Source organism: Magallana gigas, chromosome 6 (assembly GCF_963853765.1).
Source record: "Magallana gigas chromosome 6, xbMagGiga1.1, whole genome shotgun sequence".
NCBI lineage: Eukaryota > Metazoa > Mollusca > Bivalvia > Ostreida > Ostreidae > Magallana > Magallana gigas.
Window position 1 is genome coordinate 18,527,488 of NC_088858.1, and position 24,999 is coordinate 18,552,486.

Consider the following 24,999-nt stretch of genomic DNA (forward strand, 5'->3'; position numbering starts at 1 on the left):
AATGGACAAAGAGATTGAAAAGAGGGCAAGGGATATAGTACAGAAACAAAAAATGGAAGCAGAGCAGCTAGAAATAACTTCTACGTTATCTTCGGTAGCCAAATGGAAGATTCGGTATCTTGCTGGTGCCTGTATACAGAGAGTCAACAAGCGAATTAAAGCATCTGTGTTAAGATTAGTCGGCAAGTGCGGCAAAAAGAGTAGAACACTACGTAAACTTAATTACAAGAAACAGGCCATGTTAAAGAGTTTCCGTGTTAGTGAGCAAGACGTTGATACAAGTGAAGACACCATGAATGAGATTCAGTATAAACAAGGCCCCTCTCATGGACTCACTATTGTTAGTGAGCCAGTGTATAATTTTTTTGTAATGTTAAACCAAGTCACCCAAAAAAGTCAAGTGCAAAACATTTTCATTTATATTATGAAGATTTGCATACAAAATGTAGGGATGCTGTAGATTCAGACAACACATTAATTGATTGATACTTGGATTTCACTGTTTCAAAATGTTAATCTTGGTGCTGATTCTGAAATAGAAGATGAACTCTTTTTAACACTTATCATTGAACTTTTTAGAGATGTCACAGAACATTTTGTTCGAATTGCCTTTGTTGATGCTCTGCGTCATTTTAAAACAACTGTGCCGCGAAAAAAGAAACAAGCCTTACGAACAAAGGTACAAGCTTTGGGTGACAGAGATGAATCAGCTGCCAAAGCAAAGAAAACAAAAGTTGACGAAGCAGCGCAAGAAAAAGTCTTCATATGCAAGATATGTGAGGCTGAATGTGAATGGGAACCAGCTGAGACTAAGAACGAAAGTTTAGCTTGTGACAAATGTAATGGCTGGTTTCATTACAAATGCGTGAATATCAAAGGAACTGAGGCATTCCTAAAGAAATCTGCCTCATCATGGTTTTGTACAGGCTGCAGCAAAAAGGGGAAAGGGAAAGGAAAGGGCAAATCTAAATCATCAAAGTAAAACTGGTTGATAATAATAAATGCTTGAATATTATCATTGGCATTGGAAAGGTGTTTACTAAAGAAATGCATTTGAATGCATATTTATTAAATTACTACAGACCCTGAAACGTGCTACTACACCAGTTGCACGGTTCGGTTCGTTACGCTTTTTGAACGGTACGGTTCGCTTTGTGAACGGTACGGTTCGTTTTGTGAACGGTACGGTTCGCTTTGTGAACGGTACGGTACGCTTTGTGAACGGTACGGTTCGTTTTGTGAACGGAACGGTTCGCTTCTTGCACGGTACGCTTTGCTAAAAATAGCTGCACGCTTTGTGAACGGTTTGCGCGCTTTATTAATGAGGTAGGCGTGGCCTGAACGCTTTGATTTTTCTCGATATAATTTCGTTTAGTTTTTGCCCGATCTACGTCAGCAAGGTGGTAATTATGACATAAAATAATTTAAAAAATTGTTTATTTATATGATATTTTACAAATGTATTTCAATCTATTTAAAATCAGAACTTTCATCCGTTCCCCTGTTTTTGATACGTTTTGTGAAACGTGTACTCAGTGACAACCGGGAAGCGGGTGTAATTTTTATTTTAATTAGTCTGTTATTATTAGTATTTAATTTTTGATAATTGTAATCATTAAGATAGATTAAAAGAACTGTTTGACTTTAATCTGATATATTTTTGTGAATTCAGCGAGCTGTCGATAATTTTACAAAGCATCTTAAGTTTTTATTTCTATACATGTACTTGAATTGAAGTCATTAAATATTTCTAATCCATTTAAAATTGCTATAAAAAATTGCCCCGACTTTATTTCTTAATTTTCCTTAATCGTGGTTTTGATTCTCGGCTAGTTGTTATTTTTACAAGCATCTTTCTTTTTTTTTATTCATAATTCTTATGATCATTCTTTATTGCGTACTACTGTAGCACTATAATTGCCGATCAAATTCCCTTAGTGAATAGACGATGTAAAATTACACGCAGTTAATGAAAAGATAAACAATGAATTTCAGATAAGAAATCTCGCAATCAACTGTTAAATAGTTTTTGACACGAATTTTTATTCATTTAAATATTGATTCTATGATTTTCTGCACTTGTTCGTATACACAGATCATACCTACATGTAACCCGTCATCGCTTCTCTTATCTGAACTAAGATCGCGTGTATAGTCAAAATATGGCTATTAGTTTTTGTTTTTCCGTTAAAATATACATGTACATATTTCTTACGGTATGTACGCAACTGGATATACACGAGTCAATAGCATTTAATGGCGATATTTATCATTCTGTTGAACAAGTGTCCGCTCTTCACATGTATGCATGCGATTTTGCTGAAGATTTACAGATGCTGACTAACCTGTTTATATTTTATTTACCTTTTTACACACATACCTCTTGTAAACAGGTCACGGAAAAAATACGCGGTAATCAACAAATGAATGTTTTAAGTGATAAACATATTATGAATTTATCTAGTAACAAAAATAATACGACAGCGAGGGAAAAAGACTCTGATCGCCAGTACATGAGTTATGTAATCATAAAGTCGGAAGGAAATTATTGTTGAATAATTTCAAATAGAAACACTCTTTTTAATAGGGAGAGAAAACATAAAACTAAAACGTTTTTATTCGATAATTTTCTTCTAGCCATATAGGAGGAGCCAAGTAGCACGCGGCACATGGCGTGATCTGTACTGTTTTACTAAAACTGATTGACAGGCGAAGCACGTGAAGTCCTGAGATAAAATCCCGCTCAAATGACCAACTATAGAAACCTAAAGCAAAATAATATAGTTCAGTGGTAAAACTTTAAGTAATATAATCAACACACAAGTTCTCTCTCTCTCTCTCTCTCTCTCTCTCTCTCTCTCTCTCTCTCTCTCTCTCTCTCTCTCTCTGAGAGTGTATGTAATTGTGTGCAAACAAATTGGAATTACTAGATTTTTATTTGTATGAATTTAATTCATTTATTTTAGACTTATGGTTTTCAAAACGATTTCAACACAATGACTAAAAGTTTGTACAGTAGACGATGTATTCAGATTGATCGCGACGGCTAAAATTTTGACGCTATATCACATCACACATATTAGATTGAAAATAAATTTAAGAAGAGATGTGTTTGTGCTTACATCTTCTTGCAAAATGTTAAATTCCATTCAACTATCTACAATGTAATTAATCAGTTTTTTGGTACATTAATGTACCCGGTAAATGATATTTTATTGCAAGTTAATATTTGTGAAAATCCCGCATGTATAGAGTCGCTGAATTGTTCTACGGATCCACGCGCCGATAGTCTTACGTGTACTTGTTTGTGTACATATCTACAGACAGTTCTTTTGTTCTTTTAGAGATTAAGAAAAGCCACGAAACAAACAAAGTAGAAGTAAGATATATTCAGACTATACACACGACAGGTTGTAATGAGTTACCAAACAGGTATCCGTGGAAAGGTGTGAATACCGGCATCTTGTGTACACCTATTTAAGCGTCCCAATATTCAGAGTTAGTTGGAAAGTACAATAACTGCCAAAAAACAAAATAAGACAAGAACAACTGTTGTGTATAGAACCCAAGATGAAAGACGCTGTTGTGTTTCTGATCAGCTTCTGTACACATATATCGCACGAGTGATTTTTGTTCATATGAAATCACGTCGCCATTACCAGCTATTTTTTTGTTTATTTATTGCTACATAAATAGTTGAAGTACAAATCACTCGAGTCACCGGTAATATGTGGTTGTCATTTACTACAGCACATCCATATATATTTAAAAACATGATCTGAAATGTTTTCTTTTCTCATTTTTAATTGTTTTAAAGTTTAGCTGTAGATTAATTAACAAATCAAAAGGTCCGCGTAACTTAAGTCGGCATTCTTTTTTTTTTTTAATTTGAAAAGGATATAAAATTATAGACATATATTATAATATTTCAACCCTTGTTAAGCCATAATGTATTTATTTCTAAACATACGCTATTTTTTAAACGTCTCAGTTAAAGATCTCTCTCTCTCTCATTCATCTCTCTCTCATTCATCTTTCTCTCTCCTGAGAATCACTGAAAGCTATGTAAGGTCCAGTATGTATCCAATGTTTCAAACATTTCATAAAAATAATCAAAATAGTATAACCACGAATTGTGTGAACATTAATAGTTTACAGTGTTTAAGAAATCGGCGATGCAAGTTTTGAAATGATTACGGTCTTAGAAAGGAAATTAAATTAAAATATTTTGTAACTGTTTTAATAAGAATAACAGTTTTAAATTTTACTATCTGTTTTCTAATGCAGTAAAAAAAAATCTAGCAAAATATTGAACTTAACTGGTCAGCGATAATCTCCGTCCGTATTCATCGAAAGACATTAGGTCAATAAGCCGTATATGGAAGTTGCACGCTTATTGCACGGTACGGTACGTTTTTTTGTCCGTCTGGAGGCGGGTCTTGCATAAATTATCTTGCACGCTTTTTGCACGGTACGGTTCGTTTTGTGAACGGTACGGTTCGCTTTGTGAACGGTACGGTTCGTTTTGTGAACGGTACGTTTCGTTTTGTGAACGGTACGGTACGCTTTGTGAACGGTACGTTTCGTTTTGTGAACGGTACGGTTCGTTTCTTGCACGGAACGGTACGGTTCGTTTTAGAGGTGTAGTAGCACGTTTCAGGGTCTGTACATGTAGTCGACATGCTCAGCAGTCGTACAACAGAAGCAGAATGGGTCTTTATTCAGCACTTGTCAGAACAAGTGACATGAGTTTATAATTTAGTAGAATTGAGTTGTTATGGCCATTTTCCACTTGGGATATGAACCTGTGACACAAAGGTCAGAGACCTGTTTTATAAAAGAACTTTAGATTAAAAAAGTACATTTTGTTTTCTCAGGATTCATCAAAACCACATCTTGATACTTACAAGTTTTTATATAACAGTGTCCTGAAGCTCCTTAACCCCTACTTAAATTATGTTGATGTACTTAAGGAATAAGGAATCGTTCTTAGAGCATTATGAGGTGATAATTTCGGTCGGGGCGTGATCAAATCCAATAAAGCCCGAAGGGCTTTTTGATAGATTTGATCACGCCCAGACTGAAATTATCACCTCATAATATTCAAAGAATGATTCCTTATTACTTTTATTTATATAATTTTAAGTCATCGTACGATTAAATATTTAAATATAAATAAGCAAATCCCGCTGTCGCCTCAATTTGGCGTCATTTGAAGTTATGGGTTATATAATAAAAAATCAATACGTAGTGTTATCACAGGCAAAGACACTGGAAAATGTAAATATTATTAGATATTTGCTAAAACTGCATTTTTATAAGAAATGACAAGTTTATACAGTATTATGTCTGTCATATCACACACAACAATGTAATCTCCCAGTATATCAGTTCATTCAAAACAATTTAAGCACTGTAAGAAATGATTTACTGGAAAATCTGTGGTTTTTGAGGGGTCAAATTTTCATGGTTAGATGAAAAACTATAGGTTAATTACTATTAAACTTTTTTTCATAGATCTATAAAGGATTGTTAAGTTATTATATATGGGACAATTCACATTTCATGTAGAAAATCATAGGTCTCTTCGTACATTAAAAATTAATAAAATTTACCCCTAATAAAGATTTGGAATTTGACAGTACTTTAGTTATGAAGATATACATTGTATGGAGGCAGAATTATGTGAAATTTGATTTGGCATGAATTATTCATTATTAATTTTACATTATTTTCTGTGATGCTTTACATTATCACCAACTTACCAAAGCGCAACAGCAAAGTTGTTGGATATGACGAAGTTTCTCAATTCAAAATTTCGCGCACGTGCAACTGAAATTATCGCCCTTTGTTTTTGAACTCGACATGGTTTCTTGTCGTAAAAAAATTGATCGGGGATATTAAGTATTAAAATTTGTTTCATTTAATTTAAAAAAAAGAAATATAAACACAATAATTGACAACCTTTATTTTTTTTAATCAAAGACAAACCAATGTTTTTCTGTTCTGTTCGCAGTAAATGTGACGTCACGTCACGCAATGGCTTCTCGGTAAAACAAAAGTGTGTGGGAAATCGAAGAAAGTGGGTATTGACAGCATTCGAGAGGGGTTAAAGGCATATTTCAGTATAGAAACGATGTTGGACATGAATGTTGACGATTGATACTAAAAAAGCGGCTTGTCAAGGCGAAATAGCGGATTTTCCCCAAAACGCGTTGCATTCCTGTTCACTATGCTTACGCATGGCTCATGGGTCAGTCAATAAAGTAAGTTTTTTGGCTTTATTGATAAAAATTCGAACTCCTGTGCTAATACCAAGGGTTTGTCCTCACCTATTACGAAGTGAACACCTTCAGCTTCAGACTGCAACTGCCTAACAACCTCCGTTGTAGCCGCTTATATACTATCACAACCCACGTGATCAACGAGGATCGAAAGGGAGTAATAAACCGGAAGCGCTTATTACTGAGCTCCAGTAAACAGAATGGGATAAATGATCTCGATTCCGACATTTGTTTCACTTTAAACAGAAGCAGAAGTCTAAAATTTTGACTGTAATTAAATTAAAGAATTTACAGTTAAACAAATCTTAATATTAATTAAATTAATTCCCCAAGCCTTTGAATTTTCGAATAAAAATAATAATAAAATTTTGTTATTTTTAATCTCTACTGTATTGTTGTTCGATGCTTGGTTAATATTGTTCGATCCATGGCGAATATCGCTAAATGCTTCATTAACTTTCTTTATTTTCTGTTTTCACAAGTTCACTAAATTTGTTTAATGATTTAGCAAAGGAAAATCCTGACACTTTTAAAAGAAGATATTTGTTTATGTTCGGACTATAATTGATGCATGATAAAAAAAAAGATCCAATGGTGTCCGATGCATATTGAAACACCCAATATTCATACAAGAACATGTATAGTTTTTAAACTGGATCGTTAGGATTTCAGTATCGTCAAGTTCAGTATGAATCGCGTTAAATTTTCATAAGAAATAGACTGAGGAGGAAAAATAAATGGATGGAAATATATAAAATGATATATAAAACGAAACACAAAAAAGTTACTTTAACTAAATATACTGATTTTTTTAACAAATAAAAATAATGCATTACATATCGTCTAACATTATCTGTGACACAAAGCATGTCATTGATTTTTATGACAGTAGTTGCTTCAAAAATACAGTAGTTTCCCCTTATACTATGTATATTTAAAGGTATTTGTGGCGTATTTTTAGTGAATAACAATGATAAGATCTGATTATTTGCGTCATTTCTTTACTTAAAGATAAGCGTTTCACACAAATTGTACACGTTATAAGTCGATTGCATAACAAAGATACAAGATATCAAAAAAATATTTTTTTTAAATTTTTTACCGGAACAGTAAAAAATAGAAAAGATTTGAAAAACCCCGTCTTAAATGGGTCATGTGACAACCATCTTCGTCTATCAACAACATTGGCGACGACGAGAAAGATAGGTATGCCGTTAAGTTTGACAGATTTGGCAATGAAAAAAGAGACAGACTGACAAAGATAGGAACAAAGGGAATATTGTCATCGGAGACTGTAGATTAATGGAATAGGAATGAAAGCCGAATTAAAATAAGTCCTATCATGAAGTTGTAGGGGTTTTGCTAGTCAGGTTCGTGTTCCATGTGTTCCGTGTCTTTACTTAATAAGTTATGAACCACAAGTGGATTTTTGTTTAGAGGATTTTCGAATTAAAATCAATAAACACTCTCAGTACATGCATTCCTCTGGGAGAGGGGTATTTACTCCGTTTACCGTGTCGATGATGCTAAAATCGTGTTTCATCTTTATTTCACATAATTAAATATTTATATCGTTCTACATTCATGAGTTTTGGAATAATAATGCTTCGGGTATGATAGGATATAAGAATTATCTAATTTAAGACATGAACAACTTGATTCTTATTTGTAAACAAACTGTTCTTCCATCGTGTTTTCTATGCTATGTTTTCCCGCATTAATGCGCAGTGGCCTAACAAATGGCGGATCACATTAATATTCATCAGACGTGTAGCAAAGTTAAGAGAAAAATAATTAAAGACAGAACATGTTTAATGGGCATAGAGTTTGTGAAACGTCTAATTATAAGAAGCATTAAGTATGTTTTTACTCAACTATATGTGAAAAATTTTACTCCAAAATACGCCACATATACCTTTAAATATATCTATCTAGAATAAAAGAAGTAGATAATTATTTCATTCTCGAATCTTCTACTCTTCTGCACAAGACAGGTTTTTGAGACCTTCATGCATGCATTTAAAAGAAAACTTATTAAAACGAAGTCAAATATTATAATCATGATTTACTATGCATATGTTGTTAAACGATTACATGTAAATTAGAATGAAACGTTTACATGTTTAACAAGTCAAAATTTTGGTTGTGTACGCTGTGTTCCCATTGTATCTAAAGTCTTAGTTTAGAAACACCGTTTTTCATAACACTGAATAGAACATTGAAAAACAAGTAATGTATTTATTAAATAATCACTGGCCAATACTTTTTGCGAAAATAGTTTAAGACTTTTGATACAAATAGTATCAATATGAATTGAAGCACGCAATCAGATATTGTCACTCTAATCAAAAAACAAAACTACGTTTCCACGAATTTTACATCGAACACTTCTCTGGTCTTTATGTTAATCTGTATGTTCTTTGCCATCACAACTCTGTAACTGAAAAACATGATAATATTTACTTGTAGTTGATACTTTTCCAGTTAATTATCATAATCACTTATGCCCTGACAAACAAAACAAAAATTATTTATATCTTTTGTACACACTTCACAAAACTTCTAATTGTTCACCTTGAAAAATATAATTATTTGAAACTTATGATATAAAATGTTATGAACTTTTTTCAACAATAGCACAGATAAAATCTTAAGAAATAGTCTCAAATGAAAGATGCTTAAAGTTTTCCGAACGACCATTGAGGGAAAACAAAACCCGCTGTAATGTTAGTGTCTGAATTATACTTAATGACTTAAGTAAATCACATAAAGTTGGCATCAATGTGGTTTCGTTAAGGTTATTGATTTCAATTAGTAATATTTTAATATACATGTATTTGTACTATTGTTGAGAAGACATTTAGGTTAAAAATGTAGAAAATTTTAAATTATTTTATTACATAGTTTTTAAGGGCATTGGCAACGTTCCTGGTTTATCCACAATTTTTTTTAAGGATTCCTTTATAGGTTGATATGTATATAAAAAGACATTTACCAACACATAAAACCACTCTTTCCATCGTATCTTGAGAAATAATTTAAATTTTATATATTTCTCATTTCACATTGATTTCAATGAAATAGAGGGAAAAATTAGCAAAAATTTTTTTTTAAAGGAACAATTTTTTAATAAGTGAGATATCTGATTTGTTTTTCATTATTCAACATTGTTGTTAATAGATTTTCTATGATATCCAGCTGAAAATTTTATAAATAGATTTATATATGAAAAGTATGCACCAGAAAATGCCATTTTACTCTTTTAGAGTTACTCCCCTTGATTTTTTTTCTGTTGCATACACACACTAAAAAAATAAAAAGATAAAAAAATGTTTAAACAATATCTTTAATCACAAACATCTTTAATGTAAGAGCAAAGGTTTCCAATGATTTTTTTATTGCTTGTTACTCTTGGTTTCCCTTCACAAGTGTTCTCGGAGAGCAATCGCAATACACCATGCTGAGAGTCTCTTTTATAAGCCAGTAACAGGTGGGAAAAAGAGAGTCCTGACTTCGCAATGCGTGTCATTATCATTTTAGAAATAACTTTATCGTTCACTAAGCACATTAGGGAGGAAGAGTTTTTTTGCACCATTTCATGATAATGAAGAAGACTAATGTACGAATCAAATGAAAAGCTGTGTTGAAGTAAAATGTGTTCTGAAAAATTCTGTGAAGTAAGAAGTTGTAGTAGAGCTTTTGCATCAGATGCTGCATCATGTGCATTATAGTCAGTTTGAATGAAAGATTTGACCAAGTCAGTTTGCTTGTATGAGCAAAGTCCAGGCCTTTCTTTTCTAAAGAGTGAAAGTGTGTCAACAAATCCTTGAATAACTTTCCCTGCATCACCATTCATGTCATTTGTGATCAAAGCACGACAAAAAGCATTAGCGTCAAATCTAGCATTATGAGCCACTAACACAACAGGTTTATGAATTGAAGAAAGCCACTGTAAAAAGTTGGTAAGTCCTTCAGATGTGGATGTTGATGGAACAGGTTCGCCTTCCTTGTACATTTGGCTCCCAGCAACGGTAAGACCAGTCAGAGCAATCGCACTGGTTGAAATCCTTTTAGAAGGCAGGAGATACTGGCTGTAGCTTTTGTCGTGTATGTAGGCTGCTCCAATCTGAGTAATTTCAGAATCATTACCTGTAATCACAAAATAAAATTGTGTTTCATGAAAAAGTATGAATATATTATAAAGATATTGAATAAGGTTGGGTGCAACATTGTTTTTATTTGCCCCTGAGGGATGAAATATTGCCAAACAAGAAGCGGAGGGCAATGTATTTGTCCCAAGGGGGCTTATATTATCAATGCTGCCTGAAAACACAGTCAACAGTTGTTTCATTATATGAAGAAAGAAACCAAATATCAAGAAAGGATAATTATAATTGAGAAATAAATTTTATGATTTAGATTATCATTTTATAAACAAACTTATTTCTAACATACCAAGTCCTGTAGTTTCAAGATCAAATGACACATAAGCATATTCCACTCCAGGTATCAGTTCTTTGCAAGTTTGTTCAGTTTGCGGTGGAGGTATTTCACAAATATCATCAGAGCATATGTTGTTATTCATATCAACTGCTGTCTCATATGATTTTCCCTCTCTTACTTCACAAGTTTTCTGGTGATTACTTTGCTGCTCCTTTTTTTCCCTTCTTCTCTTTTTGAACTGTATTGTGCTTTCTCTTTCTCTTGCTTTCTCCCTTTTTCTGTCATATTCCTCTGAAATCTTTTTGGTTATTTCCCCAGGAGATAACATCACAGATTGACACACCTGGAATGAATATATTTTTCCATGATAAATACATTACAAATCAATAACTCTTTCAATAAAATGTATAAAAAAGGTGTAGTTATTTTGATTTTACTGTGTGTGTGAGTGTGTGTGTATATACTTGTATATGTACTTACATCAGTCACATATCCATAGCCAATGTTCTTTTGCGCAATGGCTGCTGCAACTCGATAGTCATTGCTTTCTGATCCAGAGAAGAAATTGGTTTTAGGAGCCTTGCTGGAAATGGCATTGTTGAGACTCTCATTAGCCTGAGAACTCCCTAGATGGGTTAACTTATCAGCATCACTGGAATATTTATGCAGCAGATCCATAAGGGTGATCTTCAACTTTTCATCGCAAAGGTACCTGCTGTAAGGAAGATGTTTTGGCTTGTACTTCAATGGATTCTGCAAATATCCACACCATGAACCACAATATGAATGATCTCCAAAGACATGTTTTCCCAGTGCTAATAAATTTTTCTTCATTTTCTCTGTATCCTCCTGATTTTGTGATACACAGTATCGAAAACACTTTGATATGTGTGAAATTGTTTTTGGTGTGAGTTCCCTGAAGTTTTTGGCTTTTCTGATGTCATAAAGTTTATTTGTAAAGTCTTTCAGAAGGTGATTTCTGTCGCACTGCTTTTTCAGGTCCGCTTTCACTTCTGAACGAGCTTTAGATATCGTTGTAGAGTCATTGTCCATGATGATCGTTCCAACACACACGTCATTGCTCTCTAGATTTTTCAACATAGATATACACATGTCTGATTCCATAGCCTTGGAGCTACCTTCCCAGTTCTTTCTACAATCATGTTCTTTTACATCACATCCTTTCTTCAATGCGCTGTCACACTTTCTACAGTATTTATTCCTTGTTGAAAATGCAATGCATTTACCAGTCTTATGTCCAATGAAGGCAGCATGGCCTGGAAAAAAGAAATGCAGTATATATATATATATATATATATATATATATAAATCTATCTAGGTGATTCCCCATTATACACCTTTTATTGCTAATAGTAATTGTATATGTTTACAATTTACATTGGTAAAATGTATACATCCTGATAAGTAGATTGGTATATTTTACCTATTATATTATAAGAGCAATATTATTATTTACCAGATAAGCTACTGTAGGATTTGCCAGATCCACGCTTTTGCCAGCCACCATCAAACGATGCAGATATTGAAGATTCTCTAAAATACAAAATGTATAATAAATATATGATCTTGTATATATATACCGAATCACATATACATCTTATTTTGTGCAACATTTACCTCAGTCATGTATCAAAAGCACTTTTCAATATATAGATGATTATTTGAGAATATTTTATTTTCTAATTACTTTGTGAGATCTTTTTCTCTGACAGCAGCATCAGCACAGCTGGAACGTGCTATATCTTCAAGGGCTTCACCTATTTCTCTTTCTCTCTTCTTGAGTGTTGTTTTGGAACATGGTGGAATGCTCAGTGTCGACAATAAGTTGGACAACTTTCTTTCCCCTATACCACTGTGTAACATACCTGAAAGCAAAACAAAATGATTGTTTGAAAATAAATTAATAAGAAAGATGCAGGAGTTCTTATGATATAGTGAGGGTTTTTTTACAGGACTAAACATACTGGTATAAATCACCCAAAAAGCACTTCGTTAACATCATTATGTATTGAATGTTATAAATCATTTTTTACCTAATGCTAACTTTGTGTTGACATCCCAAGTTCTTTGTCCCTGACGTTCGTTAGGCCCACTATGTCTCTTCCCAGTTGGAACAACTGTCTTTCCATCACAAAGGGCACACCTGATGGTTAATAAACTGCCTAATCCATAACGTATCTCGTGTACCGTGTTTGTTATATTCAAAGGGACAGAAGAGTGGCAAACAGAACAGCCTTCAGAGAGTTTGTCTACAATAAACCCCAACTCCACTATTCGCCTTCCCTGCCGCCAGCTTATCTCTGTTGTATCGTTAACATTGTCAATCTGTCGATCTAAACTATCACCAGATGCGTAACTGTTCTCCTCGCTATCATCAACTACCGGTAAACACTCAGCGATGTCAGAGTCATTATCACCATGATCACACAGCTTAGATGAATATGAGTGGTCATTAATAATCTTTCTTACGTTGTTTGCTTTAAATACGTCGATTCTTTTCTTTTTGGAAGCTGAAATGAACCTGCCAGTCGATGTAGAACGATGTCGCTTCATCTCTCGAATTTTCTGTTTACCTCGGAAACGCTGTTTTTATTACTCTAATAAGCTAAAGAGTTCGTGTTACGGGCGATAACTCACAATTACAAGAAAACTCAAGAACGGTAACTGAAATTCGATGTATAAAAGAAAAAATGCAGGTACGGATTTTTTATTTCCGGAAAACTTCGTTGCCAATGCCCTTAAATCATTCTTTTTTTTAGGTTCAACTCTTAAACGTCTTGTTAAGTGCATAGAACAGAAAAACTAATTAAAATGCTTTCATTAGACAGTAATACCAACACCAAGTGTTTGCCCCTAAATAACACTGTTTTGTACCAGTGTTAGTAAAAAATGAAGACCACAAGCAATTTCCGGTAAAATTTAAAAATCATAATTTTCATAAAGGATGAGATCCCATCCCATAATACAAATGAGCGGTCCCTTATGTACAAATTGGGGTTGTACCATTTGTTTGAGAATTTTAAGATTATCAAGAATGTTTACATTTTATGTCATAGAAGGTATGGTCTATATAGTTATCACAAACAAATTTAAATTATGCCCCCTCTCTTCGGCGGTTGCCGGCTTTAGATTTGCTTCTGTGTGCTTTATAATCAAAATACTTTCACGTTGACGTTTTAGAATTTTAAAATTTTACAATACATGTATTTGGCAAAAAAAGAAGAGTTTTTAAAACATTTTGTTCATCTTAGAAATTTTAAAAGCAATTTCAAAAATCTTATTGTGCATCTAAAGAAAAAAACCAATCAAGAAATGAAATTTCCTTCTGTACAAATGTAAGAATACTCTGAATCTTTAGAACCTGAGGTTTGATTTTGGGGTGGGATGGGGGTGGAGGATTTAATTTTAATCATTTATTGTTATTAGGTTTAACTTCAATATGTTATTGATTCTAAGATAGAAAATAATACTTCTGATTATATCTCAATTGGTAATTTGTCAATTTTAGACCTCAAAATCTATTTTGATTTTAATGATTATTTGACAATTAAAAAGAGTGTAAATGTAAATAAGTTTTTTTGGGGGGTTATTTTTAGGTAAAATGAATTCAAGATTTAAATTTTAAGGAAAAAACCATTATATTTACAGTGTAAGTATGGATACATGCGCGGATACACTTCAAAATGACATCTCCAATCATATTCTAGAAGATAATTTGGCTACTTCAGAAAATGTTAACGTTTCCGAAACCTGATTTTTTGTATAAAACGTCATTTTTCAGCCACCAAATGACCCTCACGACAAAATTAAAATTTCCGAAAATTTATTTTCCATCTATAGGACACCCAAAACATATTCCAAGAGATGATTTGTTGAAAATATAAGAGGATTTCGATGGAGAAGGTTTTTGATGAAAAAAACCGTCATTTTTAGCCAATTATTTGACCTTCTGGACTACCAAAGAATTTTTGAAACCTTTTAACAAAACAACATGACACCCTAAATCAAACTCCAAGAGATCAGTTTGCTGGCTTGGCAGTTTAAGAAAGTAAAACGTGACAGACGGACGGACGGTCGGAACAGGGTAACAACAAAATACCCGAACTTTTTTTTAGAAAGTGCGGGTAATTAACCTCTATTCTTGCTTACATCTGATCATATATTGTGACAACAACAGTTGATTTTGGGTCACGTCTGTAGTATTTGTTCACTCTGTTATTCATTTCTTTTGAATATGCATTCCATTTCCCATTTTCATCCTTCCAGAACCATTGGTTTGTTGTACCCGCAGGTTGGGGCCCATCTGTCTCAATATCTGCAGGTTGCTCAACCAATTTGTCATTTTTAAAGTACTTCCCCTTTGTTACAAATAATACAGGTTTCCCTGTAGATTCCAAATGATGATCATTGTTTAAACCCGACACATCTTTTAAGACTAGAGAAGAAAGAAAAACAGAGTTGCAGGAAATGAACAATGTTATACCTCTTTTTGCACGGTTTTCATACAGGAACTAGAGTTTAAATTGTTGTGGTAATGATTGACACGATTACCTCTTACAATTCCAGCTTTACTTTCTTTCGCATAATTTAGCGCAGCTTTTTGCATTTGAACTTTAAGAGACTCGACACTTTCTTTTGAAAATGGATCACTGCAATTAAAAGGAATGATTAGTTATATTGTAAATAAATAGTTATTGTTTCATCAACGATAGCTGTTTTGGTGAAACATAAGTGTTGCGAATTTGGGTTCACAAGACATATCAGTAATGTAGGCAGATGTAATTTTGGTGAATCTATTTCCCTTATAAATATCAATTTTCAGTTTATTTCTAAATGTTTAAATACATGTACTTGGTAAAAAATCCTATAGCACAATAAAAAGACAGTTATAAATGTCCTGGTTACACACACTGACTATTTTCAACAGAAATATATAAACAGTACTTGATGTATATTTATTAACAATCAATTACGTTTAATTATAAGTGAAGAAGCCACTAATCAGACAGTTATCTGCACTTAAGTCGACCATGAATCACATGTCTCCTAAAATAACACATGCTAACACCCCTGTCACTATATATATATATATATATATATATATATATATATATATATATATATATATATATATATATATATCAAGTCTTCTGAAGAAAATAAAGCTCTTATACTGAATCTGTGACGTCAATATGGAAGAAGCTGTGTATGACTTTTAAAAAAACTAGGAGTATTCGATTGGCAATAATTGGGATTTTGTTTGAGTTAATAGATAAAAAAGTATTATTGATAAATTGATATAAATTAAAGCTACTGTGAAAATGTTTCATATTTTTAACGACATTCTTAAGGGTTCAAAAATTTTGGAATCAGTTGAACAAAGAAATATTGGAAGGGGGGGGATCTGAAAATAAACGATATTATTTTGTAAGTTATAACGGATGCTTCCAAGTTAAAAAAATATGGTCAGTAGAATGAAAACATTCTACAAAAGACCGTTATGCTGTTGCCGTTATTAAACAAAGCGATCTTCTGTTAGGTCGTGTAATAGTCTTTTCATTTGCAGATTCACATACTTAGCTAAATTCGCGGCGAAGCAATTTGCTCTGTTTGATAAAAAATCATTACAAGAATGCAATTTTTTAAAAATATCTATTTTTTATGTTACAAAGTTTGATTTCATTTGTCGAATCTCTATTGTTGTAATAAAATTATCTAGGATAAGAATTAAAAATTATTTTAGATACATATCTCCAAATAAATGTTGCCGTTAATAGATACATGTTAGACAGTAAAAATCAAATATTCATTACTAATATCAAATTTATATCACCATATTTCAAGATCCATTTTTCCTTCATATCCAAATCTATACTGCTTTTGACCGCGTTGCCATCGGACCTGAACAATCAAAAACATATCAAAAGTGATTTTAGTAAATCATACATGTAAGTCTTACCTCAGTTTTAAGTTTGTTAAGCAAATATATTGATGCTGCTAGATTATAAAAATGTACATTTTCTTTGCACAGAAAGAATTTCTATAGCTTTAAACAAATTATCAAAAACAAAACATTTTTGCATTAGATTTTAAGTCAAATGTAATGCAATAGTTACAGTAACAATTTTGATTGCCAGAAACAAGGATATACATGTATATTAATATTTGAAATAGCTCCATTTGTAGTCCAATTAAAAGGGTTCTGATTTTTGTAAATATTCGACATTTAATCTTACACGGGAGTTTTTTGAAAAGTGTCTAACACTTACAGCTTGATATTCCTAAATTATCACTTAACGAATCGTAATAGCAAATATTAAAAGACTTTATTTTTACGTTTACATTATGATATCCAAATGAGTGCGAATATCATACATGAACTATGCCGTTTTCGGCGACTTGAAAAACTGATCCAATATTCCCGGCACCACCATCTTGGTCACCATACTGCCAATCAGGACCTAAATTTAACAATAAAAATGTGAAGCAAATATCGATAGTAAAAAATTTCATTAACTGTTTCTTATCCTGAATATAAATCAACAATCTAATACCTCTCGTGACAAGACAGCCCAGTGCAATAAATTGGTTATCCAAAATTCTCGGTTCATCGCAGACCATGATATCAAATTTATCTTTTGCTCTACTGTTAGATCCGTATCTGTAGTGATATGAATTGCCTGCATTTCTGTCCCATTCTATATGCAACCAGCCAGCTATAACGATTGAATTTGTAAATGACATTTTCTAATCAATAGAAAAATCAAAGTTTCGTAACTTGATACATGTAGTCATAAATTCTTTCGACGCATCAATCGATTTATTGTATACATGTATATAATTTTCATTAAGAATGTTAAATACAATTTAACACTTAGTATGTACATTTTAAAATGAAAATAAGTCTCTTTTTAAAATTCTAATGGTCATTCTATTCATTGTGAAATATAAAACAATAACGTACTAAAAACAAAAACAGATTAACATTAAGTGCCACGTAATAAAAAAATCCTAATTGTTAATTGCCAACATTTTTAGTACTTTTTCGCTTACGAACCAGTACTTCTCCGACCCAGTTAAAACCGCTAACAAATTAAACGTTGACAACCCTACTAATGATTATGAACATTTTTAGTAGTACAAAATGTTCCTTGCGATATCATTATTTAAACATTTAAACTGTAATATGTACCATTTTTAGAATGTCCTATGACTGTACCAGGACCATACTTATCCTGATCACCCCACTGCCAGTCGCGTCCTCGTTTTACTCTGGAACCCAAAGGAGGCATAGTGGGATCTCTTTCTTTATAAAGCTCCTGTTCATCTTCAATTTCTTTTAATAAATCTGCATATGAACAGTACAAAGGCTTCCTCGAGCATATCTCAAATATGTCGTCCTGAAAGTGCTAATAATTATAAATTTATCCATAATAATTCAATGCCTAATTAACTGAAAAAAAGTTAAGAAATCTACATCCATTTGGTTGATCATCTGTTGAATAGCAGTTATACACTCTGTAACACCATAAGAATAACTGAAGTTATGTTCACGCATGGATTGACTAAGATACATAAAATTCAAAAAGCTAAAGAATCATTGCCGAAACCACGCCAACTTGATCACGGAAAGATGACAGCTTTTATACATTAAAAATAATTCAAGATCTGCTACATCCCTTTCTCTCGAAATCATTTTCCCGAAGGATTTCATATGAGAATTAATGAAAATGCATGGGAGAGGGATTCCTCCCTATTAGTTGAATCATTTACACTTAATGACGGGATAATCTCTTTAAACTGGTATACGGGGTTTAAAAGGGAAGGAACCGGGTGGCTTATTATTTGAACCTATATTATAAAAAATGGGAATGTCTTTGAAAAAATAACATTACAACATAAGATGCTCTAAACAATATGCCACCTTTTAATTTACTATAATAGCAAAACAGCCCTAATAAGAGAAAGGTAAGCCCCTTCTGCAGAAATAATTTTTGTCAACTCTTCACTCTGTTTCTGCTTTGTTTGATTTTAAAATGATGAACTAAAAACATTGTTGAATCGAAAATTGGTCATTTAATGCCAAAATGACGGTAAACTTTATCATATAAACAAATTATATACAACATGTAAAATAATATCAAAAACAATGCTTAATACATAACATAAGGTTAGCCCCTTGTGCAGAAATTTTTGATATGATGATTTTGATTCCTGGATATATCCCCCCTTTTTGGTTATTGTATGTGTTTACAATGCATACACTGTCAATTAATATATGTATACTGTTAAGTAATGTTGAAGCATAGTGCATGTCAGCTTGCTCACTTTTTCTTTGATTGGTACATATACATCTTGTAGGGTTTGTGTGTTACAACCTAAATACTATTTTTGTTTTAAAAAGTAATATTTTTTAATGGGGGTGATATGCATTCAATGAAAATGAAAGAAAAAATGAGGTGTATAAGCACACAACTACAATATGTTAATGAAATACTGTAGTATAATTGTTGTTATGCAATATAATAAACCATTTATTATATAAAAGTCCTTGGTAAAGGAAATTACCATACAAAACATTTCACTATCATTACTTCCTGGCTGTAGGAAATATTTTCAGTATTGTGAACAAGAAATGTGGAACTATTTGAAATTGTGTTGTTTCAATAGGGAAGAAACCATATACAATTGAAATACATAAAACGTGTAGTTTTGCAATGAAGGTTGAAACCATGCGGAAACCTCAATGAATTTTAAGGAAGCTTTGGATTCGTTGTGCAGTATTTGCATTCAGGAAATTTATATATCTATCTAAGAAGTCTATAGGTCATGTTTTCCTTGTCATTAAAGGGACTTAGACACAATTTGACTTAAAATTTTATTTTTCCTTTTACAATGTTTACATTGATAAATATAGAAGTTTATAATATCATGTCAAAATTTGAAAGTCAAACATCAAGTTATAGGCAAGATACTGAGTTCATAATTCTTTGTTATGTAAACAAAGCTCGAATATTGTCATTTTTTACATATGTGTTGTATTGGCGAAAGTTTCAATCAGATGTAACTTTCTTTTGTTGATAATCGTATTTATGAGATATTGAGTTAGTTTGAATTGTTTTTACGTGTCATTTTGTCCAAGAAATGGTAATTCTCTTACATTTTATTTTTTGTAAACAACTATAAGACTAGAGCTTTGTTTACATAACAATCAATTCTTACCTCTGTATCTTGTTTGTAACCTAACTTTAACATTCAATATTTTGGTCAGTCATTTAAAATGCACCAGTGAACCAGTTTATACATAAAATAATAAAATATTTTTTTTTTATCTTAAATCGTGTCCAAGTCCCTTTAAACAGTAAATTACAATTTAAGGATATCTTTTTCTTATAAATACATCATAAATTTAGGATCAAAATGGGTAATACCAGATCCATCTGCGAAAACTCGCTGTCCGGAAACTTGCACACCAATGACGTCATAATTCTTTCTTTGTCGTTGCCATCATTCTCAATTGTAAACGACAACTTTGAAGCTGTTATCTTTAGTTAAAAAGGTAATTCATTAGTATGTAACATTCGTGTTTTTTTGAAGTCCTGTGAACTTATTTATCTATTCAAAACTCAGATTTGTAGGATAATTAAAAAATATAAATCAACAGTTTCTAATGAAGAATATTCATATTATAAACTCATATTTAAATACGAGGGCTGTCCAAAAAGTTCGTTGACAATCGCGTTTTTGTCATTTTAAACGGGTTTATATATGCATATTGTATACCAAAATATTTGTCATAAAATTCCAAATCAGATTAAAGTGGTTTTGAATGTTTCATTAAAATTAAACTTAAATTTTACTGTATTAAAGTGTCGCGAAAAGCACGAACGGTCCAGTGTCAAAATTGTCTAAACTTCGAGATTGAGTTTTAAGATCTGAATATTAACAGTATTTTAAAAACAGGTCAAAACGTCAAAATATTCAACTGTGACTTAGTCAGAATTGTGTACGTCATTTTCATACGTCATTTAAAGCCGTTTTCAATTGAGCCGAGGATATTTCAAGGAGTTTACGGCAAGAACATGTCTTTGAAAACGCCAGAAAAAGCGACGTCGGTGGATCGCATGGAACAGCGCGCCATCATTAAATTCTGTGTAGAATCGGGGAAAACACCTATCGAAACGAAACAAATGATGGAGAACACAAAAAGGCATCAACACATATCAAGATCACTAGTCTACAAGTGGCACAAACGATTTTCGGATGGAGTTTGCGATTTAAAAGACGCTGAAAGAAGTGGAAGGCCTTTGATTTGTGACGTTATAACGAAATCCCGCATTCATGACATTGTCATGAAAGACAGACGTCTGACGTTACGAGAAGTCGCGTCTATAAGTGATGTTAGCAAATCTTCGGTTTTTAATATCCTCACTGAAGACTTCTGTATGAGCCGTGTTTGCGCAAGATGGGTGCCCAGACTTTTATCCGATGAGCACAAAAAAGACGAATGCAGACAAGTAAGGCTTTCATACAGAATTTCAAGTGAAGAGGAGAGAAGTGGCTTGACAGAATCATTACTACGGACGAGACTTGGCTGCATCATTTTGATCCAGAAACAAAAACAGAATCCAGGATTTGGAAACACCGGGGTTCTCCAGCACCGAAAAAGGCAAAGGTTGCGAAATCTGTGGGTAAACAAATGTATATATTCTTTGCTGATCGGCACGGAATGATTTTGGTCCACGCTGTATCCTCCGGTCAGACGGTGAATGCTGCATACTACTCCAAGGTAGAGAACTACCCATTTCATCACATTTAAATTGTAATTACAGATTTAAAAACATCCATTTCGCTACATTTAGCATATCGTAATTCATAAATTTAATACCCGGACATTCTATTCTTAAATTTTATTTATTTAATTACTATATATGATTAAATTCACATATTCTAAAGCCACATACAGTGTACCAAACGAAACATTGGTTTTATTTATTACAGGTGTTACGCCGCGACTTAGTTAAGGCAATTTAGAAAAAAAAGCCCTGCCATGGCTGTGGACCTTTGAAATATCACCCTACAGCAAGATAATGCATCTGCACATACGGCAGCTTCCACGTGTCTGGAAATCGAACTCCTAGGATTCGATCTTCTTGAACACCCGCCATACAGTCCGGATCTTGCTCCGATGGATTTTGCAACTTTTCCTTTCATCTAATCACAGCTAAGAGGAGTAAGATTTGAGGATTCTGATGAACTTAAATATGCAACTCGAACCATTGTATCTAAAATCGACAGTAAATGGTATTCGGATGTGTTCTATTCATGGCTAAGAAGGTGTGAGAAGTGTTTGCAGTGCAAAGGTGACTACGTTGAAAAGTAACAGAAACCAACGTGCTACGTACGACGTTATAAAAATGTCGTGTAACCGTCAGACTGGGCCGTGCGGCCTGTACAGGCAATGTTTTTGTAGTGATAACTACATTATAAGAATGTACATTGCTCTGATTTTTATACACATGCATTATTATAGTCTATATTAAAATATTTTAATACTTTCCTAAATATAGCGTTGTTATTTAGAATGAAATTACATGTGTCCACGAACTTTTTGGACAACCCTCGTATAGGTGATAGATAAAAATATTAAATCATTTTAAAATTGTATTTTTTATGATATTCTATCAAACTATCAAATACCATTAAATCAGAATAAAAGCAACAGATTTTGATATTCTTATAACAAATTTGTTACCATATTTTTTGAGTATTTAGCAAATTGTCTTGCTTCGCTAACATGCACGATCTTTCCACCTTGTGACTGGGCACTTAGAAAATCCAATGTTGTCTTATAAAATAGATAAAAGATATCAGCTATTAATATTTCGTACATATTGGTTTAACCTCACAATTTCAGTTATATTAAAAAGGTAAATGACTGTACTAAATCAGGATTCTGTCCGACAGGAATACAAAATATTGGATGTATTCTCCCCACGTTTTGTGTTTGTTGAAGTAATCGATGCTTATCCTGTTAAGAAAGAATGGAATTCAATATAGTTGCCATTCGTTTTGTTTCTGTTTACAAAACTATAAAGTTAGATGTAGTATTTATTTTAAAATGAACATTAATTATCAGTATTATATTAAAATCAACTGATAGTGTCGATACTTCGTCGGTTTCCATTTGAGGACACAAATCAGCATCTATGATTGAAAAATCAGTTGGTCTGCCGACCGAAATGAGAATTATTCTTGGGCGAACGTAAAAATCCCCCAATTCACATTCTAGATCTACAAAGAGAATTAATTTGTAAAACTTAACATGTTTAAGAAAGCATAGCATTCAAATTAAAACGTGAGAATTATTCTGAAATGGAAATTCAGAGCATAATTTTTTTGGTTTGGTATGAGAAAAGTATTTAGAGCAGTCTTACTTGTGCCATTTCCAAGTCCACCTTGAGATAGTATAAATGCTGCCGTTAAAGGACATGGTCCTCCAATCTCAACATTGTCTGAAATCGAACACAAACTTTGCTGTAAACTGAAAATAATGAAAATGTTACATGTAGAAATGTTATAAATTTACTGTTTTAATTTTACAGAATCACAAAAGAAACGGAGTTAACATAAATGCTAAAGTAAAGAAAATAGTGCTTACCTTCTTATTTATATATTATTCGTTTATACCCCTAATGCTATCAGGTTTTAAAAAAATACCTAGACAATGTTTAATATCTTCGTATTGGTTGGAATAGTAGCGTAGAAACTTTGTTTGACGTCCACATACAATTACTGCCACATTCTCATCAATATCTGGATGTTGAGAGTACTCTAAATATTTGCAAAAAATAATCACAATGTGACTGATTTTGTCTATTAATATAATAACAGGTGATTGTTGTTTAAGAAAGTCTATAACGCTAAAAAGCAGTTAGGATACAATAAAATGTTTTTATGAATTAATCAGGGCCAATTATATTAAGTAAAATATGCACTTACAAAGACATTATCATCAGGCAATACTGTCCTTTCAGTTTTTAAATATATCATAAAACTCTGATACAACATATGCGTCTTTAACATGTACCACGGAATTTGTCTGCATATAGACGATGTTTCGATACAAGTGTTAATAGACATATGAAATATCAGAATCGTAAAACAACAGACCGTAATAAGGTACTTTACATTTTATGAGGCATACTAGCAGTTCCTGGAATTTCAATGAAATATTTTCTAGGTAAGATTCAGTTTAAAGAAAAACCTCAGATGATACATTACCATCAATTATAGCAGTAAACGCTTCCTTCAGCTGCGCAAAACCTTCCTTCTCGATAAAAGAAGATGTATCTATTATGAAGATATTGTAGGGGCCTTTCCCTTGTTGATACCGCAACTCATGATCTAATAAACATCAATAATTGGTAAAGAAGCTTAGTTCTCGGAATGCATTTGATGTCGTTGGTCAGCTTACAGTATACTAATGCAAAAAAAAAAATATTTGATTGATTATATGATGATATATTTAAATAGTACTCACGAACTCGAGCTTCGAACTTCGCTTGCTCCCTCCAAAATTCTTGTGATTCTCTAAATCCTACTGCCATCTATATAAATGGTCAGATGTCCAGAACGGCAAAAATTTTGTAAAATTAATCTTTTACATTGTGTTTCTTTCCGGTAGAGGAAGATGCACATCACCATACAGCCATGTACTAGATAATGATTAAGCACTTCCGTCCTGAAAGATACTTGGTTCGAGCGTATTTACGATTCCTAACATTTTCTTCCTTGTTTTTTATTTAAAACTAAATGATTTGCTTTATATTGGATTAAAATAATAGATATTACGGTTTCAGGCTCTGTTTGTACATGAATACATAACTTACTAGTAGGGGTGTCAAATTAACTCGTTTTGGCTAGTCGATTAATCGAAGGTTTAGTAGAGTACTCGTTGAGTTATTTGAAACTGTGTCCTTTTTCAATAAAATGTTTCTAGTTTCACAAACACGGTATCTTTAAACAAAAAAATGAAAAACTAAAAATTTCATTAAATAAATGAATTTATTTTAAATGAATTAAGAAATGAATTTTATAATTTTTCTATTGATCGACGTATCAAAGAAAAAATTGACCGGAAAACTTCATCAATAAATATCAAATGATTACAAAATAATATAGTCCTAATATTCGTTTGCAATGTCCTGGATCTTTTCCTTTTTTCTTATTACGCATAACTGAGCTATGT

The 24,999-nt window shown here is 32.5% G+C and overlaps 2 protein-coding genes across 3 annotated transcripts; both read right to left on the bottom strand.

The window, feature by feature from the left end:
• Positions 1-8,329: 8,329 nt before the first annotated feature.
• LOC105339592 (uncharacterized) lies at positions 8,330-24,839 on the bottom strand. Of its 2 annotated transcripts, none has more exons than XM_066087474.1 (15): positions 24,292-24,839; positions 24,033-24,155; positions 23,469-23,582; positions 23,186-23,263; positions 22,921-23,042; positions 22,693-22,779; positions 22,504-22,596; positions 20,180-20,293; positions 17,941-18,148; positions 17,303-17,464; positions 17,124-17,209; positions 16,582-16,649; positions 15,300-15,397; positions 14,898-15,183; positions 8,330-8,718 (listed from the first exon to the last, which is right to left on the bottom strand). In XM_066087474.1, exons 1-15 carry the CDS (start codon positions 24,356-24,358, stop codon positions 8,643-8,645), a joined length of 1,782 nt encoding a protein of 593 aa, XP_065943546.1. In that variant the 5' UTR covers positions 24,359-24,839; the 3' UTR covers positions 8,330-8,642. The 2 variants fall into 2 exon arrangements, with proteins under 2 accessions (XP_065943546.1, XP_034326557.2); XM_034470666.2 differs by having other exon boundaries at positions 8,330-8,724; positions 24,292-24,835.
• Positions 9,612-13,484, bottom strand: LOC105326353 (DNA polymerase III polC-type). Its single transcript, XM_066088715.1, has 6 exons — positions 12,782-13,484; positions 12,436-12,613; positions 12,205-12,281; positions 11,208-12,004; positions 10,740-11,070; positions 9,612-10,433 (listed from the first exon to the last, which is right to left on the bottom strand). Exons 1-6 carry the CDS (start codon positions 13,299-13,301, stop codon positions 9,631-9,633), a joined length of 2,706 nt encoding a protein of 901 aa, XP_065944787.1. The 5' UTR covers positions 13,302-13,484; the 3' UTR covers positions 9,612-9,630.
• Positions 24,840-24,999: the final 160 nt, after the last annotated feature.

Coding starts and splice junctions, on each gene's coding strand:
- LOC105326353 (XM_066088715.1), bottom strand. CDS start 13,301: ATGAAGCGACATCGTTCTACATCGACTGGCAGGTTCATTTCAGCTTCC. Junction 12,282..12,435: donor AGAGAAAAAGATCTCACAAA/GTAATTAGAAAA, acceptor TTTGTATTTTAG/AGAATCTTCAATATCTGCAT. Junction 12,005..12,204: donor ATCCTACAGTAGCTTATCTG/GTAAATAATAAT, acceptor TCTTTTTTCCAG/GCCATGCTGCCTTCATTGGA.
- LOC105339592 (XM_034470666.2), bottom strand. CDS start 24,358: ATGGCAGTAGGATTTAGAGAATCACAAGAATTTTGGAGGGAGCAAGCG. Junction 17,465..17,940: donor CATAGGACATTCTAAAAATG/GTACATATTACA, acceptor CAATCGTTATAG/CTGGCTGGTTGCATATAGAA. Junction 17,210..17,302: donor GGGCTGTCTTGTCACGAGAG/GTATTAGATTGT, acceptor TGTTAAATTTAG/GTCCTGATTGGCAGTATGGT.